Source organism: Acipenser ruthenus, chromosome 7 (assembly GCF_902713425.1).
Source record: "Acipenser ruthenus chromosome 7, fAciRut3.2 maternal haplotype, whole genome shotgun sequence".
In the NCBI taxonomy this organism is placed as follows: Eukaryota; Metazoa; Chordata; class Actinopteri; order Acipenseriformes; family Acipenseridae; genus Acipenser; species Acipenser ruthenus.
The window spans coordinates 52,281,971-52,306,152 of record NC_081195.1 but is presented as its reverse complement, the minus strand read 5'-3'; the positions used below and the strand labels follow the sequence as shown (position 1 = coordinate 52,306,152).

At 35.0% G+C, this 24,182-nt stretch overlaps 1 protein-coding gene across 3 annotated transcripts in view; it reads left to right on the top strand.

The window, feature by feature from the left end:
- Positions 1 to 24,161, top strand: part of LOC117415003 (potassium voltage-gated channel subfamily D member 2-like) — a 108,181-nt gene extending 84,020 nt beyond the window's left edge. Inside the window, exons 3-8 of one of the 3 annotated variants that reach the window (XR_009329181.1) lie at positions 12,259 to 12,421; positions 14,444 to 14,542; positions 14,867 to 14,962; positions 18,779 to 19,020; positions 19,499 to 19,595; positions 21,789 to 21,898. Coding sequence is in view for 2 of the 3 variants with exons in the window: in XM_059027265.1 (XP_058883248.1) it covers positions 12,259 to 12,421; positions 14,444 to 14,542; positions 14,867 to 14,962; positions 18,779 to 19,020; positions 21,789 to 21,966 (778 nt within the window). In the remaining variant the exon portion in view is untranslated. Of the gene's footprint in view, positions 1 to 12,258; positions 12,422 to 14,443; positions 14,543 to 14,866; positions 14,963 to 18,778; positions 19,021 to 19,498; positions 19,596 to 21,788 lie in introns of all 3 variants that reach the window. The other 2 variants (XM_059027265.1, XM_059027266.1) reach the window with 2 other exon arrangements.
- The last annotated feature ends 21 nt before the right edge of the window (positions 24,162 to 24,182 follow it).

Sequence of the window (24,182 nt, the reverse complement as noted above, 5' to 3'; positions counted from 1 at the left end):
ATAAATGAATCGTATTTTGACAGCGCCTCAACTGCTTCTACTACGGTAAACTTTTACAAGGTCCAAACGGCCCCTGAGTGCTCAAGCACATCGGTTCAGTGTACAGTAGCCTCTACTATGCAGTGAAGCACAACCTTAAACTTTTTTTTTTTATGTGGTGGTGGTGCAAAAGCAATTGGTCCTGTGCAGGACAGGGCCCTGGGGACATATCTCCATCCTCTCGTGGGCCTGGTTAACAGGAAAGAAGCCAGTGAAGGGGTGTGGACAATTTCACCCTTCAGTCTAAAAGCATGGCTTGCAAACAGAGATTTCTTTAACCAAAACCAGTGCCAGATATCATGTTTTAACATGAAAATACTTGCTTAAAAATGTTACTTTCAAAACTGCACAATTGAGACCAATATAGTGATGGATATTGAATGCATAGCGCAGAAAAATTAAGGAACTCTTTTTTTAGATACAATTACTTTAACACTTCAATGTAGAGTGTTGTGTGGATGACCAGCTAGCTCTCAGCGGGTACTGGGTTGTCTGAATTGATTGGCGTAGAATACATCAAGCAGCCTGGGAGCACACTGTCACATTGATTATTGGAAGCGTTCCTGTTCAAAATTAGTATCTGTTTTATTGGGTTGTTTTGATTGTCACTTTAGGCATAGCATGGGGATTTTTAGAGGGGTGGTGTGTGGGTTAGGATTACATACATCAGAAGAGTTAGAGGCTGATCTCTACAGCAAAACAACTTGGAAATCTCTAAAGTGAGTGAGGCTGTCAAAACCATTGGCATATAAACAGTCCCACCTAAATGTTTGTGAACTTAATCTGGTTACTTAATTAAGTTTAACCTTATATTTTGAAGTGAGTGTTTTGAAGTTATGAAAATATTAAGCAATGGTTAAGAAAGGCAAGAAAAAAACAAAGCCTGAAATCATTTGAATTAATAATCACATCTATACATTTTTTTGTAACTGATGCCAGTTAGTGTTTATGTTTGACAAAACACAAAATGTAGTCATTCAGCATTACATTCTGTACAGTCTAAGGCCTTTATCTAATTATTTTTAAAGCAAAATATACAGCTTTATTAAATCACTTTGTTTCAAACTTGCTACTTATAGTTTATATTTAGGGCATCTGATTTTCGGGTGAAATTGTTTTCCAAATTCGGGTGAATGTTTTTTTAAAAATTGGGTAGAATTATTTAATGACATTTAAAAAAAAAAAAAAATATATATATATATATATAATCAAGAAAGAATAAATATTCGGGTAGAGATCGGGTTTTATTTAGAAAGAAAGAAACAAATGCTTAAGCACAGTGTTGACAACACGTGTTGTCGTCAACAGTTTAAATCCCCAATGTATCTATATTTCCACACATTGGGGGAATGCAAACTTTTGACGAAATCTGTCTCTCTCCACTCTCTCTCTTTCTCTCTCTCTCTCACACACACTGTATATGGAGGTATTTCTCCGTTCCAATCAAGTTTTATTTTGCAGGGGAGCTGCAAGTATAATTGCACAGTGAACATACGGGAAAACTAAACAACTTTACTCCATGCTGTTTTTACAAATAGAAACAATTGACTGTTACATCTAAATGCTCTTGGCTTAAACACACAGTCATAAAATAAATAACTGGGAAGAAAAGTGTGCAAAAAAAGCAAAAACCTTAAAGCTATATTGCTGTAATTTTGAAAAATCTATCTACTATATATATTACATTAAGAAACCACAGGTTTAAAATATCAGATGACCTATTTATATTAGAAACAGGAACCACTGTTCTGGAAACCCTGTTACACTGTTGGAAGACTTACAATCTATTCTATACAGGTGCTTGTATGTCTTGTATTTGGCTGCTTTTCAATTTTTTTTTTAATTTTTTACAGAAAATAGAAATTGTAAATGTCCTAAGACACAGGCATGGATGGCAGCTCTGGGATATGACCCAACATATTTTAAAATATTATACTGTACTTATATTTAAATACTGTATGATTAATTTCCTAGTAACTTCACTGGTACAGTAGGTGAACAGAAAAAAAGTATTATAATAATAATAATAATAATAATAATAATAATAATAATAATAATAATACATAAAATAAATTGAAATGTGATTTGTAATCCTAAAAGCCTGCTCTGCTTTAATTAGTCTGTTTTTGTCCTTAAGTGCTCGACACAACACTTGATTACATTTTATTGTGAACGTGACCAACTCAAATATTAATTGCAGATAAATGAAGTAGCATCAAGCCCAAGAGAATGAGTTCTCCATTTGAAAGAGACATTCATTTCACAATTGTTGCTGCATATAAACCTGGCCAAGTTGTACAATAAAACCATGTAATTACTTGAAATGGTGAGTATTGAAAGTCATATAGAATCACCTACATTGTGTATGTATCAGGCTCACTGTAGAAAGTAAAACGTTTCTGAGCTATTTTAAGCTCTCATTAATACATGACAGCGTGGAATACATTTGCATTACTTCAGATCTTCTAGCAGCACCAATTCCCTCACGCCTCCCAATACTGGTCTAACTCAATATCTCCATTTCGAAGGCTGTCATTATCACTCTTTCTCAGAGCTAGGACTGTATCATTTGAGGACTGTTATTAAATCTATCACATTAATCTGAATGATTTTGTGCTTTTAAATTTCAATATTGTAATTTCAATCGTTGAGTTTAAACCATCACCTTACTACTTGCATTTACTGTGTATTTGTGCACAACAAGGAGATATATTTTTTCTTGAATAGCTCAACTAAAAGCAATACAGTTAATTATTCTCTGTTTTGCCTAACTGAATAACAGTCTATTTTTAGCCCTGTTTTAAATTCACCCTAATTGGTGAAATCTCACATCTTCAAGTATTTCAATTTAACTTCTACCTAAGGTGCCAGTACTAATAGCAAAGCAACAATGTGCTATTTTTTTTTTTTTAAGACGCTGTATCACAAGTAATTTATAACATTACTAATGAGCTGACATTGTGTTTGGCGTAGCAGGGAAGTCAAATGCAATTTATATAGCAAACACAACATTATTAAAAGAGGTGAGTTCAGAAAATATCTAAGCCATTCATATGGCATTAGAAAAAAAAGACAGCAAATAGACAGTCTGTTCAACATACCTTGACCCACACAAGCTGAGAAATGCGTTGAGTTTGGGGTGTGTTCATTTCAAAATAGCAAGAAGTGTAGAAGGTCATATAACACTTTGCATATCATTGAGATTAACACTGTGTGTGTGTCTTTGTCACCTTGAAGCAATGAGACATTGATAGCTCTGTTTAGTGTTTAAATAAATATTCATGTTGTCCCAAGGGGTCATTGCTTTTGGTTGGCTAAAAAAAGTGCTCTGTTATTCTGTCTGTTCATTTTCCTGCAAATAAGAGATTGATGGATGTGATCAGTTTTCGTTTTGCAGCCCTGTGTGTTTGTTTTGGTGGACATAGTCTTTTAAAATAAAAATCACATTCAGAGCTGCAATAGGGTTGCCTATTATAATATCTGTATAAATGAGGTGAAATTCCATATAATGAAAGGTCCCATTAAGCCACATACACATGGATCTTTTTTTTATATGATAAGCTGCTTTCAGTATGTCTTTCAGTAGTTTTTTATGTTTCAGTCTCCTACTATTTCTATTCCCTTATAAACATCCATATTATGGGAATGTAAAATAAAATAATAATGATAAAAAGCACACCTTTTTTAAAGTGGTATAAACTTTTTTTTTCTTACATCTGAAATTAGATCCTATTTTTTGTAATAAATGTTAAAATAACAGTTATTACAAAATAAAACCCAATATTAGAAAGCTTGACTTCTGTAGATTCTGTATTTGCTTATTGAAATACAAATACTGTACATGACATTGTATTGGTATATAATATTTTTCCTTTTTATAAATCACTGAAGCCTCTTTTTAATAAGTCTGGCCAAAGGTTCTGTGGATCTCTTGGTTCAAGCTGTATTTAACAAGCAATGAACCCACTCGCATTCTGCAGTTCAGTGACTGATCAGGGAGCACGGAGGAGTAATGAAATGCACAGTGTGAAAAGTCAAAGCTGAAATATTACTATAGTCGATCTGGATTGTTAGAACTGCTGAATCTTCCATGTTGCCAGGGGAAGCTTAACAAGTGTTAGAGCCTCCAGACCGACAAGATCATTGGCAGCTTAGTCCTGAAAGACAGAAGAGGTAGAAAAATAAAAGAAGCAGACAAAGAACCGCGGGCAAGCACAGAAAGTAGCACAGTGAACTCCTGGGTGGAAGCAAGGATTCTAAGTTGATGGAGAGCCGAAAACCAAATGCAAAGTACACATCAAGCAACAAAGACACCACAGATCTAAGGAGGCTACAGAGTCAGAGTCAGAGTTTAATGTTAAATAAGGCAGGAGTATAGTTCAGCAGCAGAGCTGTTTTTGGGGTATTAGGTACAACTGTTGGGACCAGGGTCCCTAAACGGTATTTCATCCCAGCTGTCCCATCCCTTGTACATTGTTAGGGTGAAAGATTTTCTATTATTAACCCACAGACACACCTTTTGACGGGAAGACTTTTTCAATGGCATTCGCAAAGACTTATTAAATGTTTCCTTTTAGTAGTGCTGTATACAGTATCTTATATTTGAGTGTTTCAAATTTGAGGCTTTTAACCTAAAAGTCACGTAACAAACATTCGAGAAAGACAACTCTGTTTCTGCTACACATGGGGATCAAAGAGTATGAGAATTACAAATTATGAATAGTAAAAGTCTCACAGCTTGTTTTGTCAAGTATTGTGATTTTGCGAACATAAATAAAAAAATAATAATAATTGTTGCACGTAATAATGAGTGTGTTTTTTTCCTTTTAAGAAAAATAGACAATTATACTGTATTAGGCACATGGTGCTTAAAAGGTATATAAGGACATTTTTATTTTATTGTGTTACATGTTCCCATGTGTTGCTACAACTGTTTAAGTAAGGTGTGTGTATTGTTTTATTTTATTTTTTTTTACATTTTGACCACTTTTTTAAACTTTTAAATTGCATTCCACTGCCTCCAACATGGCTTCACATGGACCTGCATAGACCACTCAAACTACATTTCCCATCATCCTCCTCCTCACATATGTAACTGAGATGGATTTACCAGTGAGCAGCAGGATGATGGGAAATGTAGTTCTGAGAAATACATGAGAGGCCATCTTGGAGCTATAATAGAAACAGCCAGAGAGCACTGCAATCTAAAAGTGAAAAAAAAGAGGTCCCCGGTTCAAATCCCACCTCAGCCACTGCCTCATTGTGTGACCCTGAGCAAGTCAATTAACATCCTTGTGCTCCGTCTTTCGAGTGAGATGTAATTGTAAGTGACTCTGCAGCTGATGCATAGTTCACACACCAGTCTCTGTAAGTCGCCCTGGATAAGGGCGTCTGCTAAGAAATAAATAATAAATAATAAGGCCTGCCATTTATAAACTTTAGATTATTAAAAAAAAACACAAAAATGAAATCACAATATAATGACAACACCAGTATGTCATTTGTATTGGCATTCTCTGTCTCCGCATCATAAGAAGCAGCTATGTCTTCCAGGTTTACATTGTAAAGCAGAATCTGATATTTGGCCAAATGGAAACATGTTGTATGAAAAAATAATCTTGTATTAGGAATTCTGTTTTATGGGACTATACAGATTTTTTTTTGTTAGAGTATAAAAAGCTTCAGTCCTTTGTAACACAATTTTTTATATGTCTGTCATAACTCTCCTGTGAAAGAGTGCCCTCTCGTGGGTGTTTAAATGGTTCTACTCTTTTATCAGAATGTTTTAGATACAGTAGAAAGGATGGTTTGATTTCATTGATCTGAGACCGGTGGGGGAACACTTACTAGTTGAGTTTAATTATGTTGGATTTGCTCTTACAGAAGACATCAGGGGTTAAGGCCTCTGTGTGGTTAGAGGACAAGAGGAATCCTTGGGATGATGTTGGCTTATGTTATCGTTATAAAAGAAATGGTCTATTCAAACGATGGCAGCTCTAAATACTGCAATCTTTTAAATCATTAAAAGAAGGGGTCTTTGTGAAAACCAACAGCTCTAACAGTGTGTGAGAGTTACTTAATTGTATTTCTGTCCTTAAAATAAAGTCAAAAAACATACTATGAAAAGGATCCATTCCATCCATGTCTTTTTTTAACAAAATGATTTTGATTATGACATCTGTAGATGTGGTGTGCTAGGTACAATAAGAAATGTAAATTAATATGTTCCATGAATTCTGATAAAGAGACAGATCCAGAAAATGGCTTTGACATCAGTGAAGGCAGTAAACCAACAGGACAGTGTGCCAGCCATCATATCCAGCCTTTGAGTCTGATAGCTCCCTACAGTAATGAGCATCTGCGGCCTCATGATTTGCCAGGCAAGTCTCATTTTAAATCCAATCAGTGAACAAATTCAACATTGTAGTCTAATTACAGTAGCCCAAGGTAAGGAATACCCAGACACTCCCACTTTTATCAAGTGTTTTTATTTCTCCACTGGCAGCAACAGATGACACTTGTTACAGTTAGGGACGTTGCCTGTGCCCTATTTTTATCTGGCTGCTACAGTGCTAAGGGCTAATTTGATTGTGCTGCATTCAATGTATGAAATGCTGCATCAAAGGATTCTGCTCATTAATGGAAATTATTCCTGAATGCTTTGTGGCTATATATTGGATTATTGGGTTGCTGCGTAGTCAGAAGGGCTAATGATATATCAAAATTATGTACACCAAACAATCATGTGCCTCAATGGAAAGCAAAATTACTAAATAAAACATATACATTTGTAGTATTTATTTTCCTGTTTATATTTGCTGCAGGAACTATACAATACATCACCATTACATGTCTAATTACTTTAGTGAAACAGTAATTACTAGACAGATGTACCGGTCATGGCATGCTTAAATTCCAAAAAGACTCTAGTTTGACTCCTGACTTCCACAGTGGGGTTTAAGGTGGTTAAAATAATTTTACTCAGCAGGGAAAGAGCTGTCACTGGAGATTGAAACAGTTTTACTCGTTTGCCAATACAAAGAACACCTTGAGTAACATGCAGCCCTGCCATTCATAAAGAGATGATGTGGTTATGAGCTCCAGGACTTTATGTAGAGTTGTAATAGTAATTACTTATAGTGCTCAGGAATGGAACGATTTGCTCAAAGGTCAGTTCTAAGCACATCCAAGGTCATCTGTGATGCACCAAACATCAATGGGGTATTTTTTTCTCATTTTAAATCCTGACAGATGACAGAGCTTCTTACCTTGAACCCCTGCTGATTTCAACCATTATGTTGTTTTATCCTTCACCCGGATTACTTAAGATACCAAAGAATTGGATGTAGGGGAAACCTCAGAAAAGGTTAATCAGCATGACCTACATCCACTGTATGCACATTCAGAAATGTGAATACACAGAGACAGACGGACAGATGCCTTACTATACTCCCAGATTCTGATATACTCAATAACTTGTGCAACGTTTCATCACAACTGGATACAGTATGTGCAAAGCTCTGAAGTGTGATGTGTGTACATACCTGCACTATACCCCTGTTGCCAGGGTTAGTATAAAATGCTCAACAGCTGCTTTGAGCAGTGTCATGGCAATATATTTGTTTAATCCCCTTCCACTGAGAATTGTCATTGTTTATTTAAAGCACAATGTACTCATAAAGGATATTTATATTTTTGTATTCTAAAGCTACCCTTTCCCTGTTACATTAGACCTCATATTGCTTTGTATTAATACATGGAAATATTCCTATTATGATCAATAAATGAACCCCCTTTTGAGAATGCTGGTGCATGCAGTGGCCATGGAAATCAGGCCTTTGTGTTCCCTTGTAGCCACTTTTGGTCTCTTTTGTCTGTGAATACCTGAAGAAAAAGAATGAGCAATAGATGTGTACCTTAGCATAACAAACAGAGTTCAGACCAAGCAGAATAAAAGGATATTTTCTAGAAACATGTGAAATCAACAAAAAGATACAAGTTTCAGAATGGGTCAGCCATATAAAGATATTTACAAAATCCCAATGCAGTATAGCCCACCTTTTTTGGAATGTTTCAACTGAGTGCACCTTCAACTGTGTTGGCCCTATCTAGGTGTTGTTTAACTTTGTATCTTTTTAGATCATTTTTGCCAAGTGATTAAAGTGTTTATAATTATAATATTTAAAGCAAGAAACTTCAAATTACATTTTCTTTTTTCTTTTTTTTAGTTTCCTGATGTTTGTAATCATGCATAGTGGTTCTTATTGCAAGTACATAATTATATCTCAACGGCAGGCAACTAGAACTGAAGACCAGCTCCAAAAAAAGGGATAGTACCTTAACACATACTTATCAAAAAAAAAAGAAAAATAGATACATAATTGTGAACAGGCTATATATATATTTTTTTTTTTGTAGACATGGGTTCCACCATTCTCTTTATCTGGTATATTGACAATAATGGTTCTGTCCTTTGCGGAGCATGCATTAGGTTTAGGACACATAATCATTTGCTGAATTTTAAATTGTACTTCTGTTGTTTTCAAACTGCCGAAGTGGATGAATTTTATATACTGGGGCAACACTGTTCATTTTAAATGTCATTTCATATATTGTGGTAGCATTAATCTGCTTTAAAATCTTTTAAAAGTTTGTATGAATATTTGCTGCCACCACCAACTGGAAGTATGGCAAGTTCTAGTACAGCATCACAGCCAATTTTAAAACAAACCAACATGCAGTAAAATGGAAGCTAGCAGTATTGTTCATTGCAATGGACTGTGTGGGTATTCCAGCTACAGTGTATATATGTCCATTCCAAGCAAGCTCATTGGGAGTCATTGTTAGGCTTTTATACTTACGAGCTGATCAATTCTAAAATGCTATTGTGGCTGCAACATATAGCCAGAACGATGGTTAGCTGTTTGTAGATTTTCAGTTTGATCATCGTCCTACCAAATCTAAAAAACACAGATCTGCCAGAGTGTAAAACGAATGAAGCACCATCTTATTGTTTTGTATCTGTCTGAAATGGCCACCCCATTTTTATTGGACTGTATATCAATCAGATTAAGCCCATCTTGGTTATTCACCAACATCTACATGTCCTGTTATAGATTGTGACATTGTCTGCAATACCATTCTAAAGAAAAATAAAATGTATTTTTAAAAAACAGCCACAAATCAAAGGCAGATACATATCAGACTAACAAGCAGCACTGCACCTCTGAGGTTTGGAGGCTTATAGACATTCTACTAAAAAAAAAAAAGATTATATTTAGGATTAGCACACTCCAGTCTCCAACTGAAAAAGTCCTATAAGAAATATACTGTATGCCCCATAAATACACACACATAGATAAAACTATAACACCTCTTCTTTAAACAACAGAGCACGCATACTCCCAAGGTTATTAAAGGTAAACCTAGTAATCCTGACAGAGTTTAACTGTATAAAATGTGGGCTGAACATTTTGTGTTCCTTGTCAAAGCACCACTGACTGTGCAATTAATGCTATCATCAAAGCTCTACTGTATAAAGCTGATGTGTATTACAATTGACCTGAGGGATGTGGAACAGTAGAAACGTCTGTTTAATTAAGGTACAGCCTATTACAGTCATTGTATTTCCATTCATCAAGGGAAGTAACTGAAGTACTATGGGCAGCTGTTGTATGGTTAAATAGTTTCCCTTTCATTGAACATACCCGTCTAATCTTGAATAGTGACCAAGAGAACAGCTTTTCCTATATAGTAATTGGTATGTTTGTACTATAATCCTGTGGAGTTACCATTTAAACACATTTTCTTTGTATCTGCAGTGCTTTTGTTATATGATAAAACAATAAATTACTAAAAGACAACCCTTTTAACTGGTTTGATGTGATGGTAACTTTGAACCATTTCATTATTTAAGTGCTATAACCAGGAATGCAGAGAGCCCAGTGACTAGGATAGATTGGCTGGAGGTGACCAATATCAAAGGGGGGCGTGTAGGGCAGTGTTGTGTGATGAACTGCAGATGCAGAATCTGACCCCTGTGGTTGAGATGAGATTAAAAGCTCTACAACCATGAATGCAAACGCTTGTGATTCGCATCCAGCCTCCAACCTGTTACACTAAAAATAGAATTTGAAGTCACCTTGTGGTAAAGTGTCTATGGTGGTCAGGAGACAGAAAGGAGACTCAGGACTGAAGAACTGCAAGTTTATTTTTCTTTAACTCAAATTATAAACAAAAACACAGCTCACCGAGCCAAAATAAAAACAAAATGAAACAGAAAATCCCCACCCAATTCTTGCACGATCACCGTGGGTTTTTAAATAAAACTACAGGAACATTTGTGTCTTACTGTAGCAGCAAACCTCTCTTGTTCCCTGCTCGTCTCCTTAATGGCGTTCTGGGCTCTCCTTTTATATGATGTGGCTGCTTCCAATTATCACCAATTATTCTATTGGGAGCTGCCACATTCTTACATATTTTTGGCAGGGACAGGAATTAACCCCATCCCTGCCAACCACCATCAAAACACACAAAAACACCCACACTATTTACAGGCAGAGCTCTTGTTCTGCCACACACCTATTAGCAGCAACTACACTTCTAAATATCTAAATGTTTAAGTGCGTTAAATCAGATTTTTGTCAATTTAAAAAAAAAAAATTGATTTAATGACTTATAATATGTTTAGAAGTGTTTGGTGGTTACCTTTAATAAAGTTGAGATTGTACAGGTAGTGGACAAAAAAATGGAAACACCAATGTAAAGTCACTTAATAGGGCGTTGGGCCACTATGGTATCCTGCTCTGTGGAGTTCTCGGCGGACTGTTTTTGATGAAACTGGCTGCTCGCGCCCCAGGTTGAAATTTGCAGTCAACTGATCTGCAGTTGCTCACCTGTTTTGCCTTGCACTTCGAATTAATGCACGGATATCACAATCCTGGAGTATGCGCTTCCACCCACTGTTGCCCTTTGCTGATGATGCCTTTCCCTCGGAGTTCCATGCCGACATCACCTTAGACACCGTTGCTCGTGAAACATCAGCAAGTTGAGCTGTCTTGGTCACTGAAGCTCCTGCCAAACGCACCCCAACAATCACCCCTCTTTCAAAGTCACTGAGGTCTCCTCTTGCAGCCATGCTAGCCATAATTATAGGCAACCAGGCCTGTCCAGCATTTTTATACATGACCCTAAGCATGCTGGGATGTTATTTGCTTAATTAACGCATGAGCCACACCTGTGTGGAAGCCCTTGCTTTCAATATACTTGGTGTCCCTCATTTACCCAGGTGTTTCCATTTTTTTGTCCACGACCTATACTTTCTCTTGCACTCTTTGTATGCCTGACAAAGCAAAGAGTGCATAAGCAATATACTCTCAACTTGAAAACTAGGATATATTACTTATGAACATACATTACATGTATCGGTACAGTCATACATTTTAAAAATATTAAATTAAATTAACTAGTCAAAAAAACAAAGGGAAATAGCTTTTTTCATTTTCTTATCTAATGTATTTTTAGTAGCAGCCTTGCACCCTCTAGTGGACACTTTAAAAAAAAATAATTTTAATCTCGTTAGTTACTATTCACAGAGCAGACAGCACCTTATTTAAATTTGGGGTCACATGAAAGCATTGGAACACTAGTAAATGCATAGGCATGTAGTGATTTATTTTTTTTTTTTCCGGCCTATCCAGACTCCAATATTTGTTATATATATATATATATATATATATATATATATATATATATATATATATATATATATATATATATATATATATATATAGAAGAATTGATGCTGTTTTGAAGGCAAAGGGTGGTCACACCAAATATTGATTTGATGTAGATTTTTCTTCTGTTCACTCACTTTGCATTTTGTTAATTGATAAATATAAACTATTAACATGTCTATTTTTTTAAAGCATTCTTACTTTACAGCATTTTTTCACACCTGCCTAAAACTTTTGCACAGTACTGTATGTATATATATATATATATATATATATATATATATATATATATATATATATATATATATATATATAGGCTCTGTATACACCAATTGACAGAGGTGTGATGTGACTTGAAGAATGATACTGAGAGGTCAGTTTGCACAGTAATAAATCATGAATAAGGAACACTCTACGTGTGATAGGGTTAAGATGCTAACAGGGTGTACAAGGAACACTAACCCATTTTATTCTTTTACTTCAGATATGGCGACATGGTTCCCAAGACGATTGTAGGGAAGATTGTTGGCTCAGTGTGCTCTCTGAGTGGAGTGCTAGTTATTGCTTTGCCTGTTCCTGTGATTGTCTCCAACTTCAGCAGAATATATCACCAGAATCAGAGAGCTGACAAGCGCAGAGCTCAGAAGGTACGTTGTTTCGTTTAATAAAGGTACAGAACTGGTACAGTTATTACTTTTCAAGATATTTTCTCCTACACTATGTGTACTGCAGGTGTGACATCTGTGTACAATAGACATCTAGACTACTATTCCCAAAACTTTAAGGACTTTCAGAAGGATTGTTTTTTAAAGCCTATTTTGGTTAAATACATAAAGCTTGTGGTCCATTTAAACCATGTTAACTCTTTGCAGAGGGTTTATTAGTTTATGGATTTTCAAGCAGTTCTTAAAACTATCCTTAAAATTTTCTGAATAGGTCCCCTGTCATGGGTTTATTATTCTATTATATTAAGTACTCTGACACTCAATGTACCATTGTCAGTTTTATTTTACTTTTTAAAAAGTATGCTTTAAAAAAAAGAAGGGTAAAACAAGCCTTAACAGTATACAGTAATGAAATGGCAAACAGTTTCTGCCTTTGTGTTTTTTAGACTTTTTGTGTGGCACCTGTTTATTATGATTTATAACCGACCCAAAAATACTAAGATACAGTATCTGACTAATGAAAATGCAGGCATACCAGCTTTGGTGCTGCTGCCATTGACACATATTTTAATGAACTGCCCTTCAAAATATAAATCACCTCTCATTATAACAAAATCCCAGTTCTCCTGAACAAAGTTTGGACTTCATTGGGTCATAGAAATGCAGTTCACACTTTGTTTAATAAAATCAAATTTGATAGAAAAGTCTATTGTAAACTATCCAATGTAGTTCATGCTTGTTTTTTTTTGTTTTGTTGTTTTTTTGTACAATTAATCTTTTAGCTATATTGCATGTCTCAAATTGGGTTAAGAGATATATTTACAAGTCTAGCTGCAGTTTATATTAATTTATCCTGATAAGTGTTTAGTTGAATATACTGTACAACAATGATTCATTTTAGTAAGTACTTCTTTTTCCTATCCATTCCTCAGAGGCCTTCAAGAATGTATTTTTGAACCATACAATATCACATGACAGCTCACTGTTTGTTCTCTGCTCTTAATTTAGAACAGTTAGTCCATACTTTACACAAGAGGCCCTTGAGAAAAATAAGTTTATTCCTGCAAGTATCCAAGGACAGAAATGCAAAACCAGTGGAGAAGCATTCCCCAAAACAACAGTCTGCTTTTCAAGTTAACCAGCTAAGTCTCCAAAGGAATTAGACAACTTCAAAATTTAACATAATGCCCAAAACAAAAACCTTTTTTTTTTTTTTTTTTTTAAGCAATCTTGATTTTAGGAGTAAGGATAAACGCTCTCAGTTTTTCGACATCTATATGACCGATAGTGGTGTCACAAGCCTATGCAAAGTTGTTGTTACAGTACACAAATAAACCTCCCCATTATTCTAATGAACTCAGTGAAAGTTTAGCATGTAACATGCTAATCTGTATTGGAGAGTTACATGAGTTTTAATATTATATATATATATATATATATATATATATATATATATATATATATATATATATATATATATATTGAGTTTTAATATTATTATTATATCTATATATTATATATATATATATATATATATATATATATATATATATATATATATATATATATATATGTATATAGAGGGGGCTTTTATAAGATAAAGACAAATATAGTAAATAACATTAGTGTTCATAAGTGTTCATTAAAATAACTAAACTAAATAAAACTAAATGAAGATTCAGGAAGGACCATCTTTATCAGAATTAATTGTCTTTGTTTGACCTGTGTTAAAACGGCTTTTTCTAGCCATGATTCAAAAGATTAAACATAAGGAAAATTCTGAATTCGTCATATGGTTGATTGACTGCAAAGTACAAAATCACAACTGTTGAGGCAAATGAGATGAAAACGGCTGATGCCAGTGTCTTCCTTTATCCTGAGCAGCTTTGAGAGAGATTCATTCTCACAATGTGTTTTTGTTCTTCACTTTAATTAGAACTTTTATAAAGACTGATAAATAGACAGTCGTTATAGAAAGCTAAATGGCGTGTGTTTTCCAAACAGAAAGCGAGACTTGCTAGAATTCGAGTGGCGAAGAGCGGGAGCGCTAATGCTTATATGCAGAGCAAACACAATGGCTTGCTGACCGATTCACCTGAGCAGGTAATGGTCACAACTGATAGAGTAGTGCCCAAGGTATGGAATAAAACCATTATAAATTAGTTTTAGTTGAACCATGATCAATTAGGTGAACACAATAATACATTTCTTATTATATGTGGTAACGATTTCAGTATGATCTTATGTTTGCAAATTATAATGACTGAACCTAAGGTTATATCTGATCATACAGAAAGCACTGGCCATATTAGGGTGTGGGGAAACTTATTAAGTGATGTGACTTTATCTCCTTTCATTCAGATATCAAGAAAATGATGTGCAAATATTGCTTTCTCTTGTATTTAATATTTCTTTATATGTTTTAAGGCCTCAAAAGAAGCAGGACAGGCCTTCCTTAGTAAAACCAACTTGTCGTTTGAAAAAGAGCATCATCACTTACTGCACTGCCTAGAGAAAACCACGGTAAGAAATGCAACTATTCACAAATCTATACCGATCCGATTCAAATGTTATGTGAAAGTAAGTACAGATTTTAAAAATGCATTACGTTTGTTGACTGAGTTTTTATTTTTTGTGTTAAAATACACATCCAAATGATATTTTGGACACCAAATTGTAACATGTTTGATTTTAGTGTTGCATCATTGAATATAATACAGGCAAATTGTTCTGTTAGCCTTGGTATATGCCAGATACCTTTTAGAAAAACAGAACATTCTGATAAGTAGTACATATTCATGATCAATATGCTAATAACTGTATATGCAACTGCTTTTTACTTCTTATACTTTAGCACCTTGTCACAATTTTAATAATTAAGAACTATTTAAAGTGTGTACAAACATTATTTACTTCACTTTTACCACAGCTCTGAAGATTCTCAGTAGCATTTCCAACTACATGCAACTTGCATAATACTGCTGCCAGCATCCCTCACATGGTAGACAATGAGACCAGGTGGCTAACTTGTATCCACATTTCTTTTTTTTTTTTTCAATATGAACAAGTCAACAATCACCTCTGGAAAAGCACAATCTGTTCAGAATCTGTATTTTAGAGTTATTGTTTTTTATTGTTTTAGAGTTATATCAAAGATTCTCGTAATAACTCTTTGTGCTCTTTGAAATATGATTTAATGACGCCAATCGTTGTTCACGATTCCTTCTAGTCAACAGTTTTCTAAAAGGCAAGATGGCAAGCACAAATTTAATTTGGAAATGGTCTTAATAATTCATATTAACAGAACGCACAGACATATTTAAAGTGAGATCATGGCATATACAGGTATCTGTGCAATTTTCATTTATAAGAGCCCCAGACAAACTGGTTCAATTGACTGGAGTGTTACCTGTAGTTATGACTGTAGATGACACTGGAAGAGTCAGCTAGGGCCAAATGGGTGGGTAGATTAGAAACCTATTTCTTATCTACCCCTTTATGATTGAATGCATGTGTTTAAATATTGAAATCTATATACAGTAAACTGTATGATTCAAACCAGTTGGGACCGGATCCTGTTCAGAATCGTGATTTGTTCAGAGTGTGGTCGTAATCCTGTACCATACTAAAAATGCCTTGTCTAGTCTTTGCTTTATTATTATTTATTATTATTTATTTCTTAGCAGACGCCCTTATCCAAGGCGACTTACAATTGTTACAAGATATCACATTATTTTTTACATACGATTACCCATTTATACAGTTGGGTTTTTACTGGAGCAATCTAGGTAAAGTACCTTGCTCAAGGGTACAGCAGCAGTGTCCCCCCACCTGGGATTGAACCCACAACCCTCTGGTCAAGAGTCCAGAGCCCTAACCACTACTCCACATTTATGTTTTTGATGCATATCTTTAATCAAGAATCAGTAATAACCCATTGATTAAAAACAGCTTTAGCTGTAAATGCTTCACACACACACTACAGAATTAGGATATTGCACTTTGGATTCTACAGCTGCTATCTATGTGGTAGCATGTTTCACATTACAGGTCACTTTGGACTTACAGGGTGCAGATTTGCAAAAGTCTGTATAAGATGACTACTGCAAGCCCAACACTGATAAAAATGAAAAATAGGCATGAAACATGCTTTTCTCAATAGTTATATTCATCATTTCTCATATACTACACATTCCTAGATTTAAGAGAATTAAGTACTACCTTATTGTTTTGTAACTATCGAGAAATGCCACCCATCAACAGTTAACCTCTTATGACCCTGTGTACATTACAATGTACATTGTTTTACATTATTTATTGCTGTTTCCTAAGATGTAAGAGTTGGTTACTTTGGGTTTCAATTATCAATAGTTCAAAGGGGAATGAAATACAATGAACAGACATCTTTCCGGTTGCTGGAGGATATAAATACACCTTTTGTAAATTGGGAAGCATGTTTAACTACTCATCGGCTGTGGAATGGACTAATTTCAGTGCTTGTTGTAGAAACACAATTAAAAAAGGGCATGGTAAATCAAACTTGCTCCACTGCGTAGAAAAATGTAATATCTCACTGTCAACCTGCATTGTGTCTTTTTTTGATGGCACCCATGCCTTTATAGTACAGTAAGCTGCACATTAAGTTGTGTATTATAATAGTTGCCACTGTGACAATTACTGGTTGTTTGTCTACTCGGTTGTGTGTGTGTACATGTTTATCAGTGAGTAAGATTTATATGCATTTCATTTTTTTTTTGTTTATGTTGTGTTGTTTCGGCTGGTAATTGTTTAATTTATGTTATTGTTTTTGACAGTCTGTCATACAGCTATATAAATGTTTACATTTTAGTTTTTCTTTATTAAAGTTGGTGTTTATAGCATGAAATTAATCTGAAAACAGGGATTTTGCAGTATTGAACACCCTTAGCATTACCAGTGCTTGATATTTCTATTTGCACTGTATCTGTATTAAGACATTTTAAACTACCACCATCAGAACAGATTCTACGACCACAACTTAATACTGGAACAATGAGCCTGACATAAATTGCAATCATACATTTCTTAGTATATTTGGTAACAATTTCAGTATGATCTTATGTTTTGTAATTTTTAATGGAGACTCTGAATTGAATGGTTATATCTGATCATATAGAAAGCATTGGCCATATTAGGTGGCAGTAACATATTCCACATTAATTAAAAGCCACAGGGGCTTCTACATAACACCTGTGCACTTAAATTGGCTTATGCTGGCATGCCTGCTTTTAAAATAGAGCCTGATTGGTTAGTTCAAGAGAACAATGACTCACCTCATCGTAAATCCATCATCCATACATCTGCCCCTTTCCTGGATTTGTTCCAAATTCTTTTATTTTTTGTTTAAATAAATATATAAACAAACAAAACTAAACCATATGGATACTGCATAAACTGGGCCTAGCCTACAGTATGAGGTGCTCACTCAGAACTTCTTATAATGAAAAGGACTTTAATTCCTGGGAGTTGTACATATGCATAAGATGTCCTGCATCTATTGTTCAGTTTACACATTCTATTAAGTATCCCTTAACTTTACAGTTATAGCAGCTACATTCTGGAAATGCAGGTCATTTGTTTCAATGTTTGTTTGTTTCTCATTTAGAACTGACATGCCATTGGTAGAATCACTCACTAATGCTATAGCGTCCGTGGCAAATACAGTACACATTGTGAGTGTTCAATATATCTGAAGGCAGGGTGATAGAAATACTACTGCTGTTCAATTCTTTACAGTACAGTAGGACCCTCTTGCTGTTCCATGTTTTTACAGATATTAATACACTAAAGAGAGTAGTATATAGTATGTATTTAGATTCACCTCTGTAAACACTGGAATTGAAAAAAATATGTTTTGATTGGCAAGTCAATGAGTGAAAAAGCTGCTTCTGATGGTCATGTTTTTCTTTTCACTCTTGACCCTTTATCTTTGTATTTGTAGTTGACCAGCAGTGCTTCTTGTATTGCACTCAATAGTATGCCACCAAGTTACACAAGTTTTAGTAAAGAGAGTTGAGCATTGAGTTGAAGGATTTATACCTTGAGATTTAACTCTAGCTAGAGATTTAACTCTACATTTATTCACTCCCAGGTCTTAATTTAAGTATCAGTATTTTAATTATGGGAAAAAACAAACAAAACTTTAGGCAATGTTATTATTTATATCACTGGTATACAATGGAGTTTAATGTTTAATAAGTATTTTGAAGATTAGTCTATAAACAGAACAAGTAAAATTCACATCTAAGTCTATAGGAACCCTAGCTCTTATTCTCCTTTCCTTATTTTTTTTGGAATTAGAATCACGAGTTTGTGGATGAAGAGACTTATGAGAAGAACTGCATGGAAGTTTCGTCAGTGAACCCGCCAGGCTCTCGCTGCTCGTCCATCTCGTCTCAGCATGGGCTCACCTCCACTTGCTGCTCTAGAAGGAACAAGAAGACCTTCCGCCTCCCCAACTCCAACATGTCAGGCAGCCATGCGGGGAGCTTGCAGGAGCTCAGTACGATACAGATTCGGGAGAGACCACTGATATCTAACAGGTACTTCCTGAACATAGTAAAAAAAAAACAGGTCCCTGGTTTATTACAACAACATTCAGACTGACTGCATACATTTTTAAGTAATATAGTTGATACCAGGTGGGGCCCTTTACCAGTCAGGTCTACCAGCAAATGTCCATCCAATCATGATAAGTAATCACTAATATACACCTTCTCAAAACATTGTCATCTTCTTAACCTAATAATTTTTAAAAAATGTAATCGTTGTACAGAAGCCTAAATACTAACTCACTGTAGACCGTGACAACAAAGTAGATTTAAAAAATCATTCAGATTCAGATGTAATATCCTGTATAGTACAGTATGTCAACTTGCTTGCCAAATTCACAATAAACTATATATTTTGAAAAATCAACACAGCAGACTTTAATGGCGAGGTGGCCTGAGGTCTTCCAACGCTCCAAAACAGTTTCTGTTTCCTTGTGGTTGAAGTTAGGCTTCCTGTTCGTTGTCTCAGCAGGAGTTGTCTGACCATCAACCCCTAATGATCCAGGATCATCAACAGCAGCCTCAGCAACAGGAACAGCAGCAGATTCTGAGGCAGCAGAAACAGGGTCAGCCCCAGCCTGAACATCCATTCTGTGTGATCACCTCTATTGGTTATTTTATAATAGTGCTAACTGACCTCATGCAGTCTGGATGTGAGAATAATGACTATTCCCACATTATTTTAAACCCATTTAATTAGTTCCTGACCCTATTTGATGATTCAGAAGATATGATTTTAAAACATTTAATTACCAGTACAATTGCTGAATCTGGTTGCACAAAAAAAATATGTACCCCATATCGTTAAGATAAGGTTATGATAATCCCACAATGTAAATTTGAACTTTATTGCTACAAGTACAATTTCTTCATGCCAGGTAGTCAGTTTGAATTGTGAAAGTTACTAGTTCTCTTGATCTACACTTAGTCTGTATAATTCCATCATATCAACTGTTTCATGTAGCAAAGATAAAGAACTCAACTTTAAAAAAAAAATATATATATATATATACTGTATATATATATATATATATATATATATATATATATATATATATATATATAATATATATCATTACTAGTAGATTAATTGCACAGGAATTTAAGGAATTTGTAATCTTTTCAAAAGCAAGCTTATTAACCTATTGTCTTTAGTTGTTGACAATTAGTCAAATGATCTAGCACTGCTATAAATCAGTTACAGTTTATTTTACAACTGTATTTTTCCATTCCATTGTACCTGCAGTATTCACCATTTGCCCTGTCCACAAATGTGATTGATATCTCAGAGCAGGGGTGCTTAACTTTGTTTAATAGTGTGTGTGGGGGGGGGGGGGGGGGGCAAAGGTAAAGAAGAACCGCCCGTCCGTAACAAGGCTTTTTTTTTCTAAGAAGCTCTGGTAAACCTAATTTTTACTGTTCAATCTTTTTTAAAGTTACTGTTTTTGTAATAGTAAACCCATAAAATTGGACAGGTGTTTCAGCATAAAATATAAAATATTTACTAACTGAGCATGTATTAAGTACAAACACAACTAGCACCAAATGGCAGAACCAGTTCCAGTGGCATATCTGCACCATGTTGTACAGTACCTATAATTCCAACATGCCCCTTCTGCCCCATGGGGTTAGGGTCATTTTTACCAATCTCTTGCCAAAGATAGGATATTAATAAAAAATAAATATTATTTAACAGTCCTACTTGGAGGTAGATTAAATATAAAGCTAAGCTGAGAAGAAAATGTGATGGGAGTTTAGTTTAAAAAATGTAGGGGAAAAAATTGGGAGGGAAAGGTATGCTTTGTAATACCCAAGGATTGTATTAATTGAAATGTTACTGTCTCCCTTATGTAAACAAGCTTCTTACTGCAGATGTACTCACAGGATATGTGTGCATCTCAGACTGCACAGTCAGATTTCAATTTGGTGTTAGACAGAAAAGACTTACAACTTTTTATGTTCTTGTCTGTTAATTTTTGTAATTATCAGGTAGGAAAATGAGCATTGTTTAACTTGTCTATTGTAATAATTGGAGCACAGAACAAAAGCACATGTAACTCAATTGCAGCTCTTTAACTAAGGGGGCGTCCGAGTGGCGTTGCATGCTACTTCTCAAAAACATATCCCCCATATGCTAACAGCACATTCAGTACATCACACAACTCATGATTGTAGAGTGAATCACACCATTATTTTTTAATAGAGATTTGGTTAGGACCCCAAAATTATGCAGATACAAAAGCCCAGTATGTAGAGGGGTAGGATTAGGCAGCTTTTTACTGTGTATGTCGTTACTGTCTCTTTAAATAATTAAAATGCATCTCGCAAGTCTATCCAACCACAATGCAATAAGCTTTCAGGTTCAGCAGTATCCATCACAAGTGTTCACCTATAACCAGTTATACGTGCTTATGTCTCTGTAGCAACACAAGAAGACACAAGGTTCCAATTTTACCCTTTTTTAAAAAAAATATCTCAACTTGAATGCTGGAAAGATTACTAGAGGCACAATATCATAAGATTTATTCTGATTATAAATGCTTTGTCACAGAATTCCTAGTAGTGAAGGCTGTACTGTGAAGCCATTGTCTCCACCTGAATTCCAGAAGGTAAAGTGTCTGTAGAATCCTTTGCTCTATAGGCTCTGCTAGGAGAGTCGTGAGACGGCAGCAGGTGACCCTAAATGAGCTGGCTGGATCATTTCTGCAGTAATTAACAACAGTAACTATATATTCTTTTTTTTTTATTTTATCTTGCAGCCGTTCCAGTTTAAATGCCAAGATGGAAGACACAGTCCAACGGAACTCTGAGCACCCGTATGTCACCTCAGCAATAATAAGCATTCGAACTCCACCTGTGACATCACGTGAAGGGAACAACACGTCAGACTCTCCGGACTACTCTCAGCGCAACATAGTGAAAGTATCAGCATTATAAAAAAAAATTCTGGACACTGAAAAAGGCCTCAAACGCACCTGTGCTGGTTCTGTTCAGTTTTTTTGTGATAGGTCTGGCTAGGAAGAAAGAAAGAAATTCAGAGCTTTTATTTTCCTGAGTGATAGTTGAGGCAGTGTGCACAGTTTTTGAGGGAATCAAATGTTTAACACTTTACACTTTGTATTTTCTGTACACCTGAGAGGTTGGACCTCCCGAGGTGAAACTGAGATGGTGACAAATATTATCTGAGAGTGAAATCAGATGAGCACAATGAGACTTTAGGTGTTGATGCTTCTTTCATTAGAAATTGTGTGTGTCTTTTAATACCTGGTCTATGACTTGAAGGAAAATATCAGCAGCAACTCTAGGCTCATCAAGTAAAAGTTTAGATTTATGTAAAATGATATGGGGGTGGGAGGATCCCTACTGAACACATTGAACATGATGCAACACCACCATCCTAGTGCATGCGCTATATAGAGTATCTGCAGCTCTAACTCAGCAGTAAACCTTTCCTAATAGGCATGAACACGTGGTTTGTCCCGAAGCCAATTTGTGCCAATATATGTGGCTCTCAAGATGGTTACTGCAATGGTTACTGAACTAATTAGTGTACACAGTTTTCTGTATATTCAGTATTTTACACTAAAACAGTGTTTAGCAAATCAGTGGCAAAAGAAAATTCTGTGATATTGTTTATATATATATATATATATACATAATAAGAGTAATATGACTGAGGACTTTGGTATGGGAAGGGAAAGGTGGTATCATTCATAGATCATAATGGACACAAACTGTAAATGTTCTCATTTGTTGTGTGTCCGAGCCCGTAGATAAACATGCACTTCCCACTTTTAAATCGGATTTCATGGGCATTTCTGGGCATTTTAATACATCTGTAGCATAGTGGTGACTTTGTCCCTTGTAAAATATAAGCTTCTTCATTCAGGACTAACAGATTTTTTAGTAGGGACTGTATATTGTGGTATGAAATGTTTTCAAGTGTTGAAGTATATACTGTCTAAAGTGTACATTTTAAATATGTAATGAAGTTTAAAACATCATGCTTCTCCTAAAATCACCACAAATAACATGAGTTGTGCTGTTTTCTGTGAAAGGACCCATTTAAAATATACATAAAAAATGTTCTGAACCTAAATGAATTGTGCTGTGTGGTCAAACGTGTTTTACGATAAAATCTTTCCTTCAGATACACTAGAATGCAGCTCAGCATTTAAATTAAAGGCTCTTCTGCAACATCATTTATTTGATCATTTCTTTTGAAATATACTTACTGCTCCGAATAATAAGAGTTAATTATTTGGGACTAGGGAGTAGATTCAATCTAAAACTAAGGTGGCTTGTGCATCCTGAGAAGCTGCTGAATTGTACGGTTTTTCAGATTGTTTCTCTGTATATGTAGCTGTACGCAGCATCAAATTTAACAATTCCTGAAGTGTAGGGTGCCACAAAAGACTGCTTTCACAATGTAGAATAATGAGAGGTTGGCTCAATAACTTAAAATAAGATGAAAAACAAATGCCTGTAGATCTTTTTTTTATTATTATTTGAGGAGGGTGAAAAATTTGATGCAGGTTGTAATGTTTCTTTCCTTTCTTAGTTAATTCTATTATACAGTAGGCTACTCTATGTTTGTGTAGATAAACCTATATTTTCCTATATTGTTCCATGTGAAAAAAAAAAACATTAAAAAAAAATAAATTAAAAAAATGTTGCACTTCCCTCCAACAATGACAAGATGAAAATATAGCCTGCAGTTGGACGGCCAAAAATTTATTAAAATAAAATAAATGTTTGAACACACACACTAAAGCTAACAATATGCAGAAGATTACACTGCTGCACATTACAACAGGGGCATTCAGTGTTCAACCTACAGTACATCTAAAAATATGATGCTTTGAATATTTCATTTTGAAGTACTGCAGCTTTGATCCTGAATCTATTGTGACTGTAGTTTTTGTACCTTATATTCACTGCCAGTTATAAAAGATTTGCATTTACTATCTTTTTAAGGCTGGAGTGTTCCATCCCTCCATATTGTGTTTTACTATAAAGAGAAGCAATTAAAATTCTTACATGGGATGCAATGTCTAACTGAATGCAAAAATATTAAATTGTTTAAGTTTGTTTGCTGAAATTGAAGTCTCCATAAAAAAATAAAATGATTATCTGTGTATAAAGGCTAATCC